This window comes from Asterias rubens, chromosome 14 (genome assembly GCF_902459465.1).
Source record: "Asterias rubens chromosome 14, eAstRub1.3, whole genome shotgun sequence".
NCBI classification, from domain to species: domain Eukaryota; kingdom Metazoa; phylum Echinodermata; class Asteroidea; order Forcipulatida; family Asteriidae; genus Asterias; species Asterias rubens.
In genome coordinates this window covers 6,574,259-6,597,322 of record NC_047075.1, presented here as the reverse complement: position 1 = coordinate 6,597,322, position 23,064 = coordinate 6,574,259, and the positions used below count along the sequence as shown (strand labels likewise).

General features: G+C 39.7%; 1 protein-coding gene across 4 annotated transcripts in view; it reads right to left on the bottom strand.

Moving 5' to 3' along the window:
* Positions 1-4,585: 4,585 nt before the first annotated feature.
* The window catches only part of LOC117299232 (aldehyde dehydrogenase, dimeric NADP-preferring-like), a 37,463-nt gene continuing 18,984 nt past the window's right edge, over positions 4,586-23,064 (bottom strand). For all 4 annotated transcript variants that reach the window (XM_033782705.1, XM_033782704.1, XM_033782706.1 and 1 more), the window contains 9 exons: positions 21,546-21,709; positions 20,254-20,431; positions 18,615-18,667; positions 16,974-17,100; positions 15,877-15,947; positions 14,162-14,277; positions 13,403-13,532; positions 9,429-9,564; positions 4,586-7,159 (listed from right to left, as the gene is read on the bottom strand). In XM_033782705.1, coding sequence (XP_033638596.1) covers positions 7,148-7,159; positions 9,429-9,564; positions 13,403-13,532; positions 14,162-14,277; positions 15,877-15,947; positions 16,974-17,100; positions 18,615-18,667; positions 20,254-20,431; positions 21,546-21,709 — 987 coding nt within the window. In that variant the 3' untranslated portion in view covers positions 4,586-7,147. The remainder of the gene's footprint in view (positions 7,160-9,428; positions 9,565-13,402; positions 13,533-14,161; positions 14,278-15,876; positions 15,948-16,973; positions 17,101-18,614; positions 18,668-20,253; positions 20,432-21,545; positions 21,710-23,064) is intronic.

Here is a 23,064-nt window from a genome sequence, read left to right as displayed (position 1 = left end):
TAGGCACCAGTAGCCGCCACCTTACTACTTTGCCATCATCTCCTATAAACCAACCCATCTCTAACATCTAATTGGTTCCAATAGGACCAATACAACTTATGGGCCTTCGTCAAGTGGGAGATCGCCCTCCACTCCGGACGGTCTTTGCCCGCCTCTTTGGCACTTAAGACCCAACTTATGGTCTCATCTTCCACTTGTGCTTTCCTTCGAGCCTCTACTGGGATACTCGGTTGGGCTGCTATGCCCCTAACCTCAGACATTACTGACGTCTCCTCTAACTCTTCCGTTTCTACATCTTCCTCTCGGCCACACTGCTTACAGGGGCGCCTTGACAACCCATCCGCGTTGCCATACTTCCTTTCCAGCTCTATGCTGAATCTCCATGTCGTACTCGGATATTACTTCGAGCCAACGTGCCATCTGCCCTTCTGGGTTCTTAAAGTTAAGAATCCACCTTAAGGCGCTGTGGTCAGTTCTGACTGTAACCTTCCTGCCATACAAGTACTGTTTGAAATGCTTTAGGTACACTACTACAGCCAACAACTCTCTGCGGGTGACACAATAGTTTCTCTCGGGCTTGCTCAGCTTGCGGCTAGCATAAGCCAAAACTTTTTCCTCACCCTCTTGCACTTGACTCAACACCGCCCCAATGCCATCTCCACTAGCATCTGTATCTAGTATAAAGTCTCCTTCTGGCATGGGGTACGTCAGTATCGGGGATGTTTGGAGTCTACCCTTGAGTTCATCAAATGCACTCTGGCATAACTCACTCCACTGAAACATTCTTGACTTCTCTGTCAAAGCATGCAGGGGGCTAGCTATCCCTGCAAAACCCCGGATGAACTTTCTGTAATAGGAGGCAAGCCCTAAGAAACTCCTCACATCCCTCACACTCTTCGGTACAGGCCAATCTCTAATGGTCTGTATCTTGTTCGGATCGGTCGCTACACCCTCAGGCGTCACTATACGACCCAAGTAGGTCACCGACTTGGCTTTAACTTCAGCCCTGCCTGCCTGAGTCTACCGAACACTACTTTCAGTCTCTCTATCATCTCTGGTACTGTCTTACCAAAGACAATTATGTCGTCCAAATAGATCAACAGGATTTCCCACTGCAACCCAGTCATGACCTTCTCCACAAGTCTCTCAAATGTTGCCGGGGCATTACAAAGCCCGAATGGCATACATTTCCATCTGTACAGTCCATTTCTCACCACAAACGATGACTTTTGACTGGCGTCGTCATCTAAGGCAACCTGCCAGTACCCTGAAGCCAAGTCGAGTGTAGAGAACCACTTGGCACCACTTAATGCAACAAATGTTTCATCTATGCGAGGAACTGGATAAGCATCTTTTATGATGACCGAGTTTAACTTTCTGTAGTCTACACAGAACCGCTTGGTCCCATCTTTCTTGCTTACCAGCACCACATTTGCTGCCCAAGGACTGTCCGAGGGTTCAATCACTTCTCTTTCCTCTAGGTCAATGACCTGTCTCTGTAACTCTCCTTGTACAATCTCAGGGTGCCTTCGTGGTCTCTCTTTCACTGGTGGTGCGTTCCCCGTGGATATGTGATGTTTCACAATATCCGTTCTACCGATATCTTGATCACCAGTTGAGAACACATCTTGAAACTCTGCCAAGCACCCCTTGACTCAATCATGGAACTCGCCCTTAACTTTGTCTGTACTCCTTTCATACAAGTCTAGTAAATGTGTAGACAAACTCTGTTTCACCTCACTAGACTCGCTTGCCTTGTCTTCGATTTGCTCGGGGTCTACAATGGAAATTAATCCCACGGTGGTGCCTTTTTTAGCAACTCTTTTCTCTTTGCCTGGGTTAAATAGCCGCAATGGAACAATCTGGTTCCCTGACTCCACTAGGGACCTTGCCAAAACCAAGCCTCTCTGAGCGAGATCTCCACCTCCCTCTAACGGCTCAACTATGGCAGGCCCAGCAAACTCTCCTTCTCTCCTAGCAATAATGCCTGGTACTACTGCCTCATGCCCGGAAGGAATAATGGTTGTCTCTGCAATTACAATTCTCCCTATGAATGGTACTCCAGCGCTACTGGTGCATTGAACTCTTTCACCATTTATTCTCCACTCTTTTGTGTTGAAATCCAGATTACCCCCTGTGGGCAAAATGAAATCCATCCCTAAAATTCTGGAGTACTTCATCTCTGTAAAGATTACTCTTACTGGGTGTGTGGTTCGTCCAACTTAAACATCAACCCATGCTCTCCCCAGCACTGACAGAGCACTTCCATCCACCTGTCTAACCTGTACATTCTCTGTCTCTAAGACGGGTCTCTGTTCTCTGGGTATCTCATAATACACTTTACTACTGATTAGGGATCAGTTGCTCCAGTGTCAATCAAAAAATGACACTTTGTATTTCTTATTACACCATCTACAAATAAGCCATAGCGGGGACTACAGTGCGAATTGGGTAGTGTAACTACCTTTTCCACCTCAGATTTCTGCCGTTTCTCTTCTATGACTTCTTCGTAACCACTATGGCGTCTCTTTGCTGGCCCACCTAAACTTCCAGCCTGCCCACGGGCACTTCGATCGGCTGACTCTCGTTTCCCTGCTGCTTATATTCTCTTTTGGGTGCACGACAATTTTTAGCAAAATGGCCTTGCTTTCCACAGTTATAGCACTTCCACTCTTCACGCTTTGGCGCCTTGCAGTCTCTCGCAACGTGCCATTGCTTATCACAATTAAAGCATTTCCTAACGCCACTTTGCGCACTCTCTGTCTCAACCGGGGCACCTTGGCCCTGCACTTGCTTTGTTAACTCTGTTAACAATCCGACCAAATTCTTCATATCTTTCTCGATCTCTTGGAACCTCTGGTCCACTCCCGCATCGGCCACTCTAGCCAATTTCACTGGTCTTCCATCCAGATTTCTCTGTTGTTCCACTTTTTCAAAATTCTCTGTTTCCAATGCAGCTTGAATGGCCTCATCTAAATTCTTTGGTCGGGCTCTGTTTATGCCCTCCCGAATAGACCTACTTTCGACCGTATCTAGGAAATGGTTCTTTGCCAAACGATCACGCGACTCCCCCTGTATCTCGGGGTACGCTTGGACTGTTAGCATGTGTATGGCTTGACCCAACTCTTGCAAAGACTCCTTTGGTCCTTGCCGGCGATGCCTCAACTCGACCAAGTAAATTTCGCTCTGGCGACCTGGCCCAAATCGCCTCTCTAGTGTCTTCACTGGCCCACTATATGTCTGTTTCTGACCAGTTGGCATTTCACCTAGCAACCTGAGGGCATTTCCTTGCAAACCCGCTACCAAATAGCTAGCAGCTTGCTCTTCGTTCCACTGGTTCAACAGTCGACATAACTCAAAGTGCCTGAAATACTCATTCCATAACACTTTTCCACTGTATCTATCAGGAGTAATATTTGGGCGCCGATTGGGCGCCACAAACCCCTTCTCTTCTTTCTCATTTCCTACCATCACTCGGGGTCCCCTTGACTCCGGCAAAGGCCCCACTGGGTTCTCTAGACCTTCCACTGTTCTATTGGCGTCTGGCCCAACTCTATTCTCCGTGAGAGGAAGACTGTCTTCCACAACTGTTCTTTGTCCTTTTTTCGGTGGCCATGGCCCTGCTAAGGAACTCTGGAGAACTGCCCCTTTGTGTGCCCACTCCACTAGTGGCGAAACGCAGCAATTCACTATGCGTTTTTTTCGGGGAGGCCATCCTCGCTCTATTTCCTCCTCCGTCAGTGCCCCTCTTGCCTGACAGAAAAGACTCTAACTCCTCTATCGCACAGTTGTCCGGTACAATCTCTGGCTGGAGAATGCCTGCACTACTCTTTAGCGGTGTACTTTGCCCAAACGACACTCTTTTCCCCTCCTGTGGGCCAATCTCAGGTGTCTGTCTGAACACAGGGGAACTTGTTTCTCCCTGGAAAAAATAACCTGAACTTGCTAATGGCAAGCGGAATTCGATTTCTGAATCGACCATAACTTCTTGAACACTGTCTCCCTGACCTCTACGGGGAGATTTCACATTCTCTTTCATGGCCGCCTCTAATTTCCTAGCCATGAGTTCTCTGTCCCACTGCAGAAACTGGGCTTGTAATCTAAGCCTCTGCAGCTCACTCTCAACACTCGCCACACTTGCAGTGTTACCTCTATTCATCTCTGTACACTGATCCGCAGAAATTTCACTCTTAGGTTGCTCTCCAAACCTCAGAAATTTCTCTCTTACTCCCACTCTTATCTCTAAGAAAATATCCAACTCTACTTCTACAGCAACTTGATCTAAACAGTACCAATCATCCCACTTCTGACACCGTTTGTGGCGGGTCTCCCGCGAGACTATTCAAAATTTAGGAGTCCAGGGATAAGTCCAACCTCTTGGCCGAAAATTCCCCTTATCCCGAATCCAAATTGTACCTAAGACCCGGGGAATCCTTCGAGCAGTCTCGGGCTAAGGATGCAGGCTCGTTTGGGTGGAAATCTACAGCCCAATCGGTTACTGTTTGTCTGTTGCACTGGGACAGGGTTGGATATATTTCTACTGGGGGTGGGAGAACATAATAATAATGTGACTATAACACAGTTCTGAACTCTTAAATTGCCCCTGGGCAATCTTCTTTAATGCCTCCTGGGCGACTCACTTTCTCATGATTAAATAGTTGAGAATACAGTTCTTCTCGTTCTATCCTTTATAAACGAGTCCTTTTATCTCTTCTAACAATCAGGTTTTCTCGGGTGCCTTCCTCGCTAGTCCATCCAAAATGCAGTCGCAAATTCAGCAATCAAAATGCACGCGCAAGCACGCCGACTATTTTGCCGAGTCTCTAATCAAGTCTCCAAATTAGCTAGACTACTCAACCGGTAATGAACGGCTACTCGTCAACCCAGAGGGTCAACTCACGGTTGATCTTTGTGATCGACGCTGGGCCATCCAAGTTCTCTGCGAACTCAACTACCAGCTGCCACTTCGTCACAACTATTCTGAAAAGGATACTCAAAATCTCAGCAACTTAATCGTAAGCAAACAATTCACGCAGCAATTAAATCAATACCGACACGATATACTGGACCGCAACGGAACAATGCAAACGGAACCGAGACATAAGATCGGAGACAGCACGCAATGAGAGTTTCGCTGGATAAAAATAGCAAGTAACTCACCCAAATTCTGGCTGGAAATAGCGTCCAAACACAAAGATCAAATAATTTCTCAGCACAAAACCAATCCCGTATTTCGCCGGCCAAAAGGACAAACTTTCTTACTCTGTTCCCAAAAGACACTATTTCAACGCTAATCCCCAAAAACACTTGTTGCTTGATCGATTGCCAAAGACACTCTGACGGATTCCTAGGCAGCAGCCCGAAAAAACCATGCCGCCGTGCGTGCACGATCGCCCCGCATGGACACTCAGACCCCGCCCAACCACCCCGTGATTGGCCGCGGCCTGCGTGTCCCTGCCCAGCGACAAGCCCGCTGCTACCAGAGTGGTCACCAAGACTTACTTATTGCAGAAGTACAACGCTGGATAAAGGTTGTTTTTGCGTCAGGATAATAACAACCAAAAATCAACGTTGACCCAACATCAGTCTTCTAACGTTGATTTAACGTAATGCTTTTGGCGTATGTACAACGTTGGGTAAAGGTTGTTTTTGCCTCTGGATAATAACCAAAAATCAATATTGATCCAACATCAGTCTACCATTGTTGTATCAACGTAATGTTTTTGATGTATGTGCAACATAAAGGTTGTTTTTGCGTCTGGATATAACAACCAAAATTAATGTTGATCCAACATGTATATGTTGTACGGAGCCCGAGAGGGGACAGTTGAAGAAAAAAATATGCAGGGGCTAATTCGTTCCCACGGTTTAGTAATCCGTTCGAACGAATTAATAATCCGTTCAAACAAATTAATAGTGCTCACTCATGCGGAACAGCTGAGGATCGATTTGGTAAAAATTAAAAAGCTATGACCTTGATTTACCTACACTTAGTGACAGATTTTGAAAAACTAAAAAAAAAATCCATGGGATACATTTTCCAAAATGTATACTTTTTTGTGAAACACCCTGTACTTTGTACTATTTTCATGAAGTATTGAAATGAATTCAAGTTTCAACTGAATTGAACTCGGTGTATAGATGTATACCATAATCACACAATCTTGTTCAGAAATGAAATAACACAAGAATTAGCAAACCAACCTAACAATAATATCCAAGTTAGACCCACTGACATAAAACCAACAGACAAAATGAGAGCAGTATCACAATATTCATCTTAATTTGTTAGAAATCCGACTCCATTTGATTAAAACGCTACTTCATCTTTTTTTATAATTTTACAATAACCAATATAGAAATTCTACACAAAACCTCATTAAAAATCACTTGTACTGGATGTACACATTTTGGAAGAGTGTAAGCACAACCCAAAGGCATTTAAACAACACTTTTGGTAGGTTTTTATATTAAGTTTTATTTAATTTAAATGGACAATTATAAATGTACTACTTTAGCTTAATAATTAATAGTGAGGGATGCAGTACTGTTTATTTGTTTCATTCTTAATTTAGTTGTGGAGCAAAATGTTGAGACATAAAAACAGTCAATACATTGATAAGATATGAGATAGACATCTTTCTCTTACTTATCAATGTTTTTTTTAGGGAAAACACAAGTTGTACAACACCTGCATTTACTTTTAAAAACACTTGGTACGTTGACCAGTATGACTTGGCGGGTTTCTTAAAAAGTCCTCGTTTGTAAAACTTCAAAATTTTGAAAAACCCACTACGGCCCCTAAAATTATGTCAAAATTCTTGTTAAGCACATAATTTTTTTATTATTTTTTTTCATAACAAGTGTTACAACGCCAAGGGTAATCTAGCTTGAAGAGCATGCTCCCTGGCTAAAATATATAATGCACATATGGACAATGCTTTAACGTTATGTCAAAAACCATATGTCTTACGCTTCCAAAGTTTCCTGTCCTTTAAATTAACAGTGCAAACATGCACAAGAGTACTCCTTGTGTCAAAAAACGTTTGCAAAAGTTGTTTGATGGTTACCAATCACAGTTTCAAAACTAAACAGACTGTACGAAATTGGTGCTTGTGTTGCTCTCTGTGTGACCACACACCGGATGTTACTTTAAAACCTGTGGGGGGGGGGGGGCAAAAAGATAATACAAATGTAAATATATTAATGAGGCAACTCAAATCAGATCAAGGGCATGTAGCATACTTGTGGACAACAGAAATTGCCAACAATTGCAATTCAATAAAACGGGCCTTTACTAACTCAAACGAACAGTTGAGAATGGGATGCAGAAAAACAAGTGAACAGAATGGGTCAGTTCAAGTTGGCTATAAACGGTAATCTTCAAAACTGTGTGGCATTTCAATCTTGCACAGAGGCCTTCGATTACAATAGCCATTCATTATAATGATCAAGGGTATAGTTGTGCTGGGCGAATAGTGAAATTTTGGTATTCAGACACCGCTGGCCAACTATCCGAAATTAACCGGATATTCGAATAGGTTTTTCGCCGCTAGAGGGCGCTATTTAAAATAAAAGAATAATTAAAAAAAATTAAACATATTTTTTTTTTCCCACTAGAGGGCTCTGTTCGTTTGTGAATGAGATCTTATGGGTGGGTTGACAATAGTTTTAGACAGTGTCACTCAGTTTCTTTTGATTGTGATTGACTCTACGTGAAGGAAAACTTTCGTAATCTTTGAACAAATTACATCAGAAATGTCATTGTTTTTAACTCTTCACGGAGGTGAGCATAGTTTAATACTTAATTTATGCTGTTTTAATAAAATTTATGCTGTCTTAATAGAAGTTTCATAAGGATTCAGACAAAACATTCCTATCAGTTGTCGCCCAACGTCCGTGGATAATCGGATATTAAAGAATATCCGGTTACTTGGCTGTAATAACAGAACCATCCGGTTTATAAATAGGTATGGATAGGAAAACCTATTCGCCATTAACCAGATATTCAAATAATTCGCCCAGGCCTAGGGTATAGGATACTTTTGGACAACAGTAATAAATTGCCATCAATTTAAATTCAACCAAACTAGCTTAACTAGACATTAGGTGTGTGTTTGTGTGAACAAACACAAAGCTGTTCCGTGTTGTTTTGCTTTGATTATGTGGTTCAATGACCAAGGAGTTATAATGTTTAGTAGTTCTTGAGATATGGTCCCACTTCCGGTTGACCCAGAAGTAGGGGTCAACACGAGGTCCAGATGTTTCACTATTATGCCTAAGGAGTCTATAACTGAAAAAAAAAAAAACAATTGGTTGTGTAGTATGGTCCCACTTAGAGGTCAAGTTGGGGTCAAAGTTTATTTTTAATGCCTAAGGAGTCTGTAACTAAAAAAAGATCTAAATCGATTGTGTAGTTCTAAAAATATGGTCCCACTTCCGGTTGGCCCAGAAGTAGAGGTCAAGTTGGGGTCACAGTTTTTCAAACCAAAAAATTTATGCCTAAGGAGTCCTAAACTGAAAAAAGTTTGAAAATCTGTTGTTTAGTACTTGAGATATGGTCCCACTTCCGGTTGACCCGGAAGTAGAGGTCAACTTGAGGTCAACTTGAGGTCACAGTCAAAGATTTCCTAATTAAATATGCAAATGATGGTCACATGGTTAATTATTTAAGAATTTTAATTTTTTTTTTACATTAGGAATTAAGCTTATATTCTAAGCTTCATTTGATACATGATTTAACTTTTGACCGTATGGTTTAGAAGATTAAGAATAAACAAACAACGTGTACAAATGCTATGGGGTATTAGGCGGAAACAAAGAATAACAATAATAATAAAAATAATACAAATCTCGACAAAAACAATACCTGTATTGATGGTAGGTCCGAATAGCTAATAAAAATCTCGACGAAAACAATACCTGTTCCGACGGTAGGTCTGAACAGCTAAAAACTGCTTTGGTAATGAGCATTGAAGAGTTGTTGACAGTATAAAACATTGTGAGAAACGGCTCCCTCTGAAGTAGCATACATTTTGAGAAAGAGGCAATTTCTCACTAAAATGTAGTCTTTTTATTCTTTTCTGAAACCACACAGATTCTTCAACAAGTGTATTTTTTATATCTCATTTTCTCGCAACTTCCATGACCTATTTAGCTCAAATTTTCACAGGCTTGTTATTTTATGCTTATGTTGGGATGTGTGACATTTCAATATCGCACTGAGGCCTCTGCTCAAGAAGTGGATGCAGAGGTTGGTTCAAATCCCACCAGAGCAGCCTATGAGCTTTGTTTTTCCACAGGACGGTAAAAGTACGTTTACTGGTATAGAGTGTCTATCATGCATTTTATGTGGGTAAAGCCAAATCAGTGAATCCGTGATTATCCCCCCAAAACTCAAAAAATTCCTCCAGGAGGCAATTTTTTACCATGAAGAGGACGACTGCACAGACACCAATGAGAGCCGCGGCAACAGCCCATCCAAATAATCCACTCTTACGCTTCTTCCCCAGAATCCATCGCATCATGTTTAGCTTCCCAGTGGTGTAAGGTGGATACCTCATGCTATAGGAAAGAGAAATGACATAGTCTTAGTGGTAGAGTTATTTTGTTTACATTTTATATAAACATTTGATAAAACATTCTTGGCGAGGAATATTAATAGGACTTCCATCAGTTCCTTCAAACAATGTCTCAGTAACATCAATGGAGTCATGTTTATCAAGCTCAGGACTCGGACTCTGCTTATGATACTTTCCTTTCTATATTCTCCTCTCACTATATTTCTCCTTTTCCTCACACTCTCAAAACGGTTAGGACTAAAAAGATAACCAAGCCATGGATTACTCAGTCTATCGTGAGCTCTTGTCACTTCAAAAATAGGCTGCTAAAAATGCTTTCTCAAAATCCGACTATAGCTAATGAGCAGCGTTGTAAAATCTATCGCAATAAGCTTACTGCCACCATACGCCTCGCCAAAAAAAGATACAACGCCGACAAGCTTGACCATACCAAAAATGATCTCAAAGGTATATGGCTAGAGATCAATGGCATCTTTGGCAAACAGAAGAAAACCAACCTTCCTAGCGAGTTTATGGATGGTGATAATCCTGTGTCCAGTCCGCGTGAAATTGTCGACACTTTCAACAACTTCTTTACTAACATTGGCTCTTCCTTGGCTAACAATATCTCCCCTACTAATACTCACTACACTGAATCCTTGCACAATCCTAATGCCTCCCCTTTTAAAAAAACAATTCCTACGAACAAAGAGGAAATTATTAAGGTTGGCAGCGAGCTGAAAAGCGGCAACAGTTGTGGTTTTGATGGAATTTGCTCAACCGTGGTTAAATCTGTTCTTCCTTTCATTGCTGAACCTCTTAGCTACATCTTTAATCTGTCTTTTCTAACTGCTTCTGTTCCTCTCAACCTTAAAGTCGCTAAGATCATTCCTATTCTTAAAACCGGCAATAAGCAGCAATTCAGCAACTACAGGCATATTTCCATCCTATCTTGTCTTTCTAAAATCTTAGAGCAGCTTGTCTACAATCGTCTTTCTCAGTTCCTTTCCCACCATCGTATTCTTTTCGATCAGCAATATGGCTTTAGATTAAAACACTCTACCGACAAACTTGTCGACAAAATTACCAATGCGTCCAGCGTTCATTGATCTTTCCAAAGCTTTCGACGCACTCGATCACTCTATTTTTCTTTCCAAACTAAACTACTATGGTATCAGGGGTGTCCCGCTTCAATAGTTTGCTGATTACCTTTCTAACAGGTACCAGTACACTGGGTGCCTCAAGGCTCTATCCTTGGGCCACTGCTTGACTACTCAACCAGATCTCGTAATAACCTGTTTCTTCCTTTCACCCGCACCCTGTACTCTAGCAACACCCTTCGATTCACTGGTCCACTTCTTTGGAATACTATCTCTAGCAATTTAAGAACAATGCCGTCCGTGGGTTGATTTAAGATCTCTTAGAAAAGAGTTCTGCTCTCCCACTATGTAACATTGCTTTTCTCTCCACTTATTTATTTTCTTTTGTCGTCTTTAGTTAGCCTGGTTTAACATTCTTTGTATTTTGTATTGTCATTGTGTAATTGTCTTGCCCTTGTTTCTTCTTCGATGTTTATTAGTTTGTTTGTTTGTGTGTTTTCGTGTCTGTATAAAGGCTGTTGTCTACAAGCCACGGCTTATCTAACAGCCTCATGCTCTCACTCCTGTCTTGTACATAGTTAATTCCTAGTTATTAATTTATTATTTGCTTTTAGATGATATTGTTTTTTTGTATAGTTTAATGCACTTTAGATTTGTTAAATTTCTATGTACTGTTTAATTCTCACAGTTGTTTTTTTTCCAACAAGAGTATGGAATAAACGTTTATTGAATTGCATATCATGGCGGCAAAAGTTAGATATTTAACACATGAAATTGTACCCGTTCCATCATGCCAACAGTGCTTACCTTTAAAGGAAATTACAGAATTGGTTTTTGCTAACAAAACAGTTGCTGGCAGTGTAAGCACTTTATGTAATCCACCATATACATAAACTGACAAACCTGTAGAGGTTTGAGATCGATCGGCCATCTGGGTCACGAGAGAATAGTGAAAAACCGATTACAAATTTTGCATTGCATCGATGCTAAAATAAAAATGAATAAAATGCTCACTGAGCGATAAACTCCAAACGCGAAGTTAGATTATTTATTTCTCATCAAATATGACATTCAGACAGAAATATTTCAAGGGATGTTTTCTACTATCGTCATTAGACCATGTAAGTTTTATGTAAATCTGTGATCTTCACGATTTTTGTTTGTTACCAATTCTGTAACGTTCTTTAAAGGCAGTGAACACTACTTGTAATTAATCAAAATCTATATAAGCATAAAACCTTACTTGGTAACAACTAACGGGGAGCTGTTGATAGTATAAAACATTGTGAGAAACGGCTCCCTCTGAAGTAACTTAGTTTTTGAGAAAAGGCAGTTTTCTAAGAATTTGATTTTAAGCCTCAAAATTTGATTTTGAGGTCTTGAAATCAAGCATCTGAAAGCACACAACATCGTAACAAGGGTGTTTTTTCTTTCATTAATTTCTCGCAACTTTGACAATTAATTGAGCTCGAAATTTCACAGGTTGTTATTTTATGCGTATGTTGAGATACACAGAGTGAGAAGACTGGTTTTTGAAAGTTACCACTAGTGTCCAGTGTCTTTAAAAAGGTTAAGAGAGAAGAAGCAACAAGTATTTTACTTGCGTATGTTTTGTAAAAGGGAAGGTGTATGTTTGGTTATCGCCCTTAAAATGAATGACAATACACAAACATTTGGTCAGAAGAAATGGAAATATTGCACTTAAAAGCAAACTGGTTGATAGGCCATAAAATTTGAATTTGTATTACACATGGATATTCCTATCAAAGATTATTCTTCCTGCATGGTCATATTTTGTTCTGGCTTGTTCGGCAATATCTCAATAACACCACCACCTTTAAAAGAAACCTTCACATGTTAGTGTATTGTATTTTATCTTCAAGTACGCGCTAATCCTCCAATCAGATTGGCAGAATGGAGTGGTGATAAAAACCTATATTGCACAGCTAATATCACTACCATGCGTATTGTGTGTTCTATGTCACGCGCCAAGTTTGATTGAAGATAAATACGTTATCACACACGCGCTCGTGGAAATACAGAAAAAGTAGCGCGTCTGCGTCCCATATCCGACTCGGCATGCGGCCTCATTGGATATGGGACGCAGAAGCGCTATATTTTTCCGTATTCCACTCGCGCTTGTGTGATAACTTATAATATCTACATCCATATAGGATTAAAACAATTGAAGTACTTTGCCTTCATATAGAAAGAATATATAATCCCTACATGAATACAATGCTTACCTCAATTATATGAAGTTAGCAGAATTTGTGATCATGTTTTAAGTTTCATCCCTAGCAACAATAGGTTTTTGCTTTCCTGCAGAACTTTTAACATAAGCCTTTTTGAGGTATGGCGGACATGATACGTGCGCGTCACACGCCGCGACTGATGCCACGCTCACCATGTTGGTGGTGATTGGCGTGTAAAAGCCGCGTGGCCTAAAATGTGCACTTCAGTGAATAACATACGTTCTATTTCTATGGTCAATACGCACAAATTTACAACTTTACAGTGTTGTAGCATTGTGTCCGCCATACCTCAAAAAGGCTTTTTCACTTCACATTGGTTGAATGGAACAAAGAGATGTAAATATCATCATTCAATGAATGAAATAAATGGCACAGTGACTAGGGGTATTAATGTACGAGCACAATGAGCGTCACTGAATGATAGATTTAAGCATTATATAAGAAGCCACTGTTATTATTGAAGTTGAAATGTTATTGTGTGTCCTACCTGAGAAGTTTGTCCATTCCTGGGTTAGCATTTACACATGCGCGCTTGTGTGAGAAAGTATCAAAGGAGAACTTGCCATGGTAACATCCCATTCCACTGGCACCAATACCACCAAACGGTAGAGTGGTCACTGTAAATAAAAGCACAATTTCAATCATAAGTCTTCTTGAATTGTGATCTTATCCAAGTGCACAAATCAGTAATCAAATAAATCACTTATATACGAATCATAATCTCGACACAAGCACAACAACCATATTCTATACTAAGTGTTCATGTTTGGTAATCCGTAACTGACAAATTGTTGTTGCTTACTTTCATAAGGATTGTTAATGTGTATTAACTGTGCTGAACTACATGTAGGCAAGGGAAACCATGTACAGTATATACAAAGAGCGATTAATTAAACACCCAATTCTTACAGGCGCCCCAGAGTTGCGCCGAACCAAAGTCTGAATTAAGTACATGAAAAGTTTGACTTATGAGACGGGTATGAGCTACGGTGTTGGCTGAGCTACTAGAGGAAGTCGAAAAATCGACTGTTGCAGTGCCAAAATTTACATTACAAGAACAACATTTCTTGTAATGTAAGTTTTAGCTTAAGTTTGCCTGTCTGAAACAAATACTTATTTGGTGCAACCAAGAGTCGCTCCTGGTCTATATGGTTTGGAGCAACTCTAGCGCACCTGTCTGAAGCGTGTGTAACACAGACATAATAGATTTGCAAGTTATATTAAAGTACTGATTGAATTGTATTACATCCTGCATGCAGCAAGACGTCATTAGATACGAGCCCACCACTCGTTGTCTCGTCAGTAAAACGCTTGATGACAGCTTTGCTGTTGGACATGACGTACAGTGCTAGGGGTTTCGACCTATGATTATGGAAAACAAAACAAAATAAAGTTTGAATAAATGTAACAGACAAAAACTAAGCCAGAGTTTAATGCCTGATGAGCTCTTTACACTGTGATGTACTTATGTAAAACTAGTTGAAATGGTGTTGGCTAAATAGCATTTACAGATAGGGCAGAAGTTGTGATTATGATGCATTTTGGGGCAGTTTGCAACTAAGCTATTTACATGTAGGCTATGCATGACATACATGTGCATCCCCAGTTATCGCATACTATCCCAGAATGCATTGCTATTTCCTATTTATAGTGTAAAGGGGTCTATGGGATGTTCCAAAGTTGGATGAAGTTACAATGGTAGGACTTGCATGTCTTTTGACAAAACTTAGCTGTAATAACTATGATAAGACCCAATCTTTAAAAAGAGAGACAGGAGGGTGACGCTTGCAAAGTCATTTTCATGGATATAAAACAGATTTGTTTTTATAAGCTCTATATTAAAACAAGATAAAGCCATATTAATGTTGGTTTTTAATGCAAATGCAAGTTTTACATGTATTTTTAAGATAAGCAAAATCTCAACGTAACAAAATCAAAGAAACAAAATACACACCTTTCAATAGTTCGAGATAAGACAACTGAATGTTTTATATTAACATGTAATCTTGTAGCAAACTTGACAACCTGTATAACCTTTTAATTCACAACCTACTCCTTATAGCTGATGTATTTCTTTTAGTAAACTGATGAGAAAGTCAGAGTATCAGAGCAGGTGAAGTAAGACAAAGAAATAAAAACAACTTCCATCTTATACCAAGGTGAGTATCTCACCCATGCAAGTTAGGTAGCACAGCAGAGCTACAAAGCTTAAAGTATGCGCCTTATTTATTAATGAGAATGTAAAGAATGGAAAAAACATGGAAGAAAAACAAAGAGTATTAATAGATAACAAATATAAAGTAAATGCTAAGCAGTTCATGTGTGTGAGTATTTGATAAATCAGTGCAGTTCATTTGATATTGTGTATCTATATCTACTTGATTGTAACCAATAGTAGATTAACAACATTTGTTTAAATGATGCAAAGTTAACCAATAAATGTTTTTAGTGTCAGATTGACAAGCATGACCAATTATTTAGCTTGTCATTTCACTTGTACGCTAGTCTGTACTTAAAAGATGTTTTTCAATACTGATCAGCAAGACCACTTGGTTGTTTTAACTGGCATTAAGCCAGTGAATTATTGTTAACGGCACTGGACACTATGGTAATTACTAAAAAACACCTGTTAGCATAAAAACTTACTTAGTAACAAGGGAGAGCTGATGATAGTATAAAACATTGTGAGAAACGTCTCCCTCTGCAGTACAGAGGTTTTGAGAAACAAATATTTCTCACTAGAAATTTTGATTTGAATTTGAGATCTCAGCTGAGGTCTCGAATTCAAGCATATAAAACAACAGCAGTTTTTTCTTCCATTATATCCTCTTGCACCTTGGGTGTCCAGTGCCTTTATTAAGGTGGAAACTGCAAAGAGTTGTTCATTGATATGAAACAGCATCAAATTCATACACTGGTTTGCCTATATTCGACTTTGCCTTACTCGATGGCAATACTCACTTGCTGTTAATAAAGTCAATGGCTTCATCCATATTATGCACATTGAAGATTGGAAGTACAGGCCCAAAGATCTATCAAACAAAGAAAAATAACAAATATTGTGTTAAAGATCAGGATCAAGATCATTATGGACAGATATTGTAAGACTTGTGTCCATATAAACTTATCCAAACTTCAATAGATCCTTTTAACCAGGTGAAGACGATCCTTAACAAGCCCCGTTTCACTCGCTTGCAACGAGGCAGGTGCACTCAATATAGGGATAATAACACGCTCATTACAGCCCTCGTTTCCTCTGCGAGCATCGATGGCAATTTAGGGGCTGCACTTTGTACAAGCGTATCTCCTGTCCGCCATTTTGTGTGTCAAAGCTTGCACAAAAGAATGGTACACATGTTTACATACCTCCGAACAATGCACGTCTACCATTTTCTGCTTTTGTGAGAGTCCATTCCTTTTGTCTGCATTTTGACACACAAAGTTGCAGACAGGACATGCGCGTATGTTTGCTGCGTGTTGTGAATAAGGTCAGTACCTAATGTACGTATATGTGAACAAGATGGTAGATGTGAAGCTTCATACGTAGGTCACTTGGACATGTTGGATGCAGTTAACTATTGCACATAATCTCAAATTCCTGTTTAATTGTAGTGGCTGTGTTTAGATCCAAGGATGATGCAAGGTTGCATCAACTTTATGCATGTACATGTGCATATACACCAATCACACTTCTTAGCGATACTGGAACCATTTTCACCAAATACAGGACTCATCACACATCCTTGTCTGGGACATTGTATTATAAAAATATTATCAGTAGATATGCAAGAGTTAATATATTTGCTTGAATTAGTTTGTAATTTTTTTTTCTTCAATTAGCATAGGTTTGTTCCCCCTTATAATCTTTAGCAAGATAAGCAACTTTCCATTACACTATTATCACTGTAAACTTTTAAATACGGTAACTGGCTTCATATTATTTAATGTTCACCTTGTCAAAATTGTGCAGCGCGAACAAGAAGAGGTGACAACTAATCATCAACAAGTCTATACTGATTTTGTCATCCAGGACGAAAACTTAACCATATTAAACATACCTCTTCGAGCATAACAGGGTCACTATCCTTTACATCGGTTATTATAGTTGGAGCAATATAGCGCTGAGATGCATCACTATCACCACCTATTGCTATCTTGCTGTTTTTAGTCAGGCTGAGAACTCGCCTAAGTTATACAACAGGGTTAATACTGTTAGGGTCAATTGCTACTAATAAAGCAGAAGACGAAAGAAAATGTAAAATTGGGTAGAATCACCAACAGCTATACACACTATAGCTACATTATACAGGCATCATGCATCAAGTCCTGAAGGTAGCACTGACTAAAGCCCGGTTCATATTTCCTGCGATTGCGAAGTGAGTTTGACATGAATTTGATGTCACAACTATCCTTTCACAGTGATATTCGCAAGTGAGATTAGCAGAGCTGAACTGCTGTGAATAATCATTGTAAATTTTGTGACATCAACATTTGCTTCGCATTTGCGTTTGCATGAAGTATGAACCGGGGCTTAACTTATCACAAGTGAACATAAAAAACTGCATTAGCTTTCATGGCAACAACAACATGTACTTAATCAGATGCAATGAAGGGGACATGCCAAGTAAATGTTTTACAAGAAAAGTAACTTGTGAATAAATCTATTACCAAAAGGACCAGTCAGTAATTACTAGATGCTCTTAAAGCCATTGGACACTTTTTGAACAGGATTTTTTGGGCTGAACAAAGAATTGACTAGAGTGGGATTCGAACCAACGACCTCCGGATTAACGTGCCGGCGCTCTACCAACTGAGCTATCTAGCCCTATATTGGCGGTGTCCCTATTTTGTCAATATCTTTGTTCGGGGGTGCCAGTCAGAAGCCATACAACCGTTAACTGCCGTGTAGCCAGGGATCACATCCAAATTACGATGTGACTTTTTGTTTCAGATACCAATATAAACCACAAGGGAAACTGACTGGGTAAATTTGTAGTCAATTCTTTGTTCAACCCCAAAAATCATTTACAAATTTACCCAGTCAGTTTCCCTTGTGGTTTATATTGATACTTTTTGAACAGAACAAAAATTAAAAGTTCACAGATTTAACAATAACTTCAAGGGTTTACAGAAGTTAATGGTAAAAGACTTCCCTTGAAATATTATTTAAATAAATGCTTTACTTTTTGAGGAAACATTAAAACAATTATCATTTCACAATATCGAGAATAAAGGATTTATTTTAAACACATGTCATGACCCAGCGAAACGCTCAGAAACTACGGTGGGTACATGCGTATTTGTTGCAAGCCATGTGATTGGTTCTGGACCAATAACATTGCACAATTAGTTACCAATGTATACTAATAAGAATTTGACTGGTCAGGGTATGGAAGCTGCATCAAGATCAGCAACAGATTGGCGTAAACTTGCAATGACCACTGCAGCGCAATTCACACCGCCGGACTGGCGAGAGAGAGAAACTTCTTTTAACAAGATTTAACTCCCTACTTGGTTGTAGACTTCTTGGTTATCTTGGTTGGTGGTTGTCCACTGTTATATCGAGACAAAGGTGAAGAAACAGCTGATAGCTTTTTAGTTCATAATTTCAGGTATAGCAAAAGGCCTGCAATGATGACATTCCCCCACATAAAGAGACAACTTACACATGGATTTTCAGCCAAATTATTGTTACTTACTGAAAATGTCTGTCGCTAACCATTCGCCCATAGTCCGGGGAAGTCTTAGGGTCCTGTGCAGATGAAACATTAAACATACCAATTAAGAAAAAGACATTGACATCAGCAAAACTTAATCTGTGTACACGGTTGTATTGTTTGAAATCAGGGATGAAACAACAAGCAGGCCACAGAGGCCAGAAATATCCTAGCAGCAAAGGGCCAAATTGTAAGATCGTTTACAAAATGAAAACCAGGTTAAACCGAATGCGTGAAGCACATCAGTCAAATGGAAATCACAATATAAGCAAAGTTCAACACTGAGTAAACTACGAATCCGTTCTTCTGATTGTAATATAACAATTGGCAATCATCGTTTATGTAAATGGAAAGGTTTCACCGATAATTATGATTGGATTGCTGTTTAGCGGTGAAACTTAAAGCCATTGGACCCATCCGGTAAACACTATTGTCCAAGGCCCACACTTCGTGTATCACAACTTGTATATCAAATAACAAACCTGTGAAAATTTAGGCTCAATCGGTCATCGGAGTCTGGAGAAAATAACGGGAAAACCCACCCGTGTATCAGCGCGTTTCGCCGTGTCATGACATGTGTTTAAAATAAATCCGTAATTCTCGCTAACGAGAATTGATATTGTTTTACTGTTTTCTCAAAAAGTAAAGCCTTTCATGGAATAATATTTCAAGAGAAGTCTTACACCACTACCTTCTGTAAACCCTGTAAGTTATTTGTAAATCTGTGATTTTTTTTTTTTTCTGTACCGAAAGGGTCCAATGGCTTTAAGAGGGTGAAGCACTCATGTTTGTAGTGTTCTGATCTAAACAAAGAAAACCAGTCATGGAAACGGAAGGAAGAGATGCAAAACTCTTGCACAGCGGTTCTCAAAGAGTGTTACGCTCAATTCATGGAGAGCAGGGTTCTCCACATGCGGTTTTGTCCTGGTGCTGCGTCCGGACAGAATTCTCAAAATACCAAATACCAAATCAATATTGCGCCCGGACAAAACATTTCGAAAAACACTTCACGACGAACATAAACCACCGTTCAATGCACTGTACCACCTACCTTTTCTGTGTGCAGCGACTGGTACCCTGAAGACGACTATTTCGTAATGGCATTTCGCATGCATTTTTCTCTGTGTCGCAGGGCATCCTGACTACATTTTTGACAACAGCGTGGTATTTAGACTTGGTTTCAAGTCTGTGATCATGCAGTCCTGATATATTATTGGATGAAACAGCGCCCTCTCGTAATTAAACATCTGTCATGAGAGCGAGTTAGAGCGTGATAGCAAATCTACGGCGGGACTCTGCGTGGCTGATGCAGATGAATTATCGCACTCTCAGACTTGAAATCAAGTTTACGTGGTATAAGGCACCGATCAGAGATCGAAAAATACCCAGACACAAATCTGAAACTTGATTTTTTTTTCAGGGCAATCGTGCACAAAGTGGTTTTGTTCGTGCTGTTTGTGCAATTTGGGAGCCGTTTCTCACAATGTTTCATACTATCAACCTCTCCCCATTACTCGTTACCAAGTGAGGTTTTATGCTGATAATTATTTTTGAGTAATTACCAATAGTGTCCACTGCCTTTGATTGCTGTAATCAGTTGACCCCATAATAATTAACTCACCTCTCCGTAGAACTCCTTAATTGTTTCCACTATTGCACTAAGCAACTTGTCATTCATTGAGCGTTTACACATCACATAGTCAGGTGCAATACACGTCTGTCCAGCATTCATAAACTTCCCCCACAACAAGCGACGAGCAACAGTGTTTATGTCCACATCGTCGTCAATAAAGCAGGGACTGAAACATAAAAACAATTCAAAAAAAGACAATATTCAGTATCAATTGGAGACTTTTGGGACGCTTGGTGGCAGCAGACTAACACAAGAACTACGTAAACAATGGAAATTTAACAGGTAAGTCTGCTGCCACCTAGCGTCCCAAAGTCTCCCATTGAATATCTAATATTTTATTATAAAAAAAAAAAAACAACATATGTGTAGGTTTCAGGAAAGGTTCCAAGCAAACACAAGCCAAGTCTTCCTAAACCAATACAAAGTGTAAATTGTCTGCGCACGATGATCAGCTTAATTGTTTTCCCTTATGCAGTACCAATAATAACAATAGTGGCTTCTTATTAGGCCCTATACAATGAGCACTCAAGTCCATCACTAGGTGACACTAATGACGCTCCAAGATACATTTTTTCCCCTACAAGGTATGTGGACGCTTTTAGTACATTATGAGACATTTTTCCCTTTACATATAGCGCCATGGGTTAGTTTACATTGTGCTTGAGACAATATGCTGCCAATCAGACTGCAAACACCGAAAACCTCTACTCTTTTCAATAAGTCCACCGTGTTCTTTTACTTGCACTACACAACACACAGGATCAACAGCTTTTGTCCAACTGGACGAAGCAATAAATGGTTAAGTGTCTTGCTTAAAGGTCTGGGTACAAAACACAATGTCCAAAGATTTACGATAAACATACACAGTTAGAAGATAACGATGGTAGAAAGCTTCCCTTAAAATATGATTTGCTGAGGTGCTGTAGTCTTTAAGAAATGAGTAAAACAAGTCACAAAATGAGACGAAAATAAGACGTCATTGAGTAGAAAATTATTTTTAGCATGTAAAACGTATTTTCGTAACATTGTTTACTCATTGCTCAAAAACTAGGTACAGCACCTCGGCAAATAATATTTTAAGGTAAGCTTTCTACTATCATTATCTGGGGACATTGTGTTTTGTGTTACAAAAACGTACCCAAATCCTTTAAGGACACAAGTATCACAACAGGGACTCTAAGTGCTCTTAACCAGTCCAGTGAAATGTGGTTACTCAACATCTCTGTTTAATAAGATGGTAACCTCCTTCCCATGCCTCTACATTAAAAACAATGGCTCACCTTTTTCCTCCCAATTCAAGAGTAACTTGAGTAAGATGTTTGGCCGCAGCCTCCATGACGATCCTCCCTACCACACCGCTACCAGTGTATAATATATGGTCAAATCTCTCCTTCAAGAGATCTGTGGTTACTTCAACCCCACCATTCACAACTTGAACACAATCCTACAATGACAAAAGAAATGCAGCTAGTAATTAACCTTACTACTATCTGTCTGATCAAAATCACCCACACTGCTTTGAATGAAACTGGGTGTGGTACAGACTAAGTTGACGAGTCTTTATAAGATGAGGGCTCCAGCCTAAGCCTGAGCCTGATATTGGGTGCGTTCGTTTAGCTTCCCTGGGTCGACCCCGGCGTGTGGCGTTTTTTTTTTCCCAGGACGAACATGTGCAGATAATTACCCACGTTTGTCCTGGAAAAAAAAAAACACACACCGGGGTCGACCCAGGGAAGCTAAACGAACGCACCCACAGACTCCAAGACTCAAAATACGCAAAGCTAGCCGGTCTTAAACATCTCTGGTTGTGTCTTTATCAACCGTTTAAACACCCCCCACGTGACGCGCTCTCAACCAATAGGAAAAGCGAAACTGTCTGGGGTATTTATGAATAGCCAATCATCAAAGTTGCCGATTTCACTCTGGGGTATGATAAATAACTTTAATATTTCAACTTTCTCAAAGAAGTAACATGTAGATGTTGAACTTGAGGATAAAAACCACAAGAATACAGAGCTTGTAGCTCAAAATCTTAACTGGACAAGATGTTTTTTGCAAGTTCTGCAGTCTCAAGACAAAAGTTTAACTGCTCAATTTGAACAAGCACAGAACAAAGATATGTCTCATTTATTTTTAAGGGCAAGTTTTATTCAATACTCAACAAAATTTAATTTTTTATCAGACTGAAAGTCTGATCAGACTGAAAGTCAATATTGAACAAAAACATTGCCAGACTTATTGATTCATGAGCTTACTGGCCCAGATCTGAAATCAATGGCCTTGGGGACTTATGCATGGAGTGCTTCAGTGTAAAGTCTATCAGGTAGGCCTACAAATGTGTTTTTATGTTGGTGTTACAGAAAATTGATGAATACTAATGGAATATAAAAACCAGTATTTAAAGCCAACGGTCACATATACATGTATGCAGTACATTATTATTATTACATGTACTGTAAAGAACGTTTTTCATTCAAGTTTGACAGATTTGGCTACATAAAGGTAAAAACAGAAGAAAAAGCAGTTCAGAAAGAGCGCTGACTCCTTTGAACAATCGAAACTCAGGCCCAGAGTAAAAAAGAGAAGTGCTTCCCAAACATGTTATGCCCACTGCCTTGATTAGGTTTATTATTTTGGGTCAGAGTCTGTGATACACACCAAGCCAGCCATGTTAATGCAGACATGATTTTATTCCTACTCTAGTCTGATTTAATATTTGTTTTTACCCTTTAAATCATCTGAAAATATGTGATTCAATAGGGATACAGCCTACACCATGTGTACATATATGTATGTGTG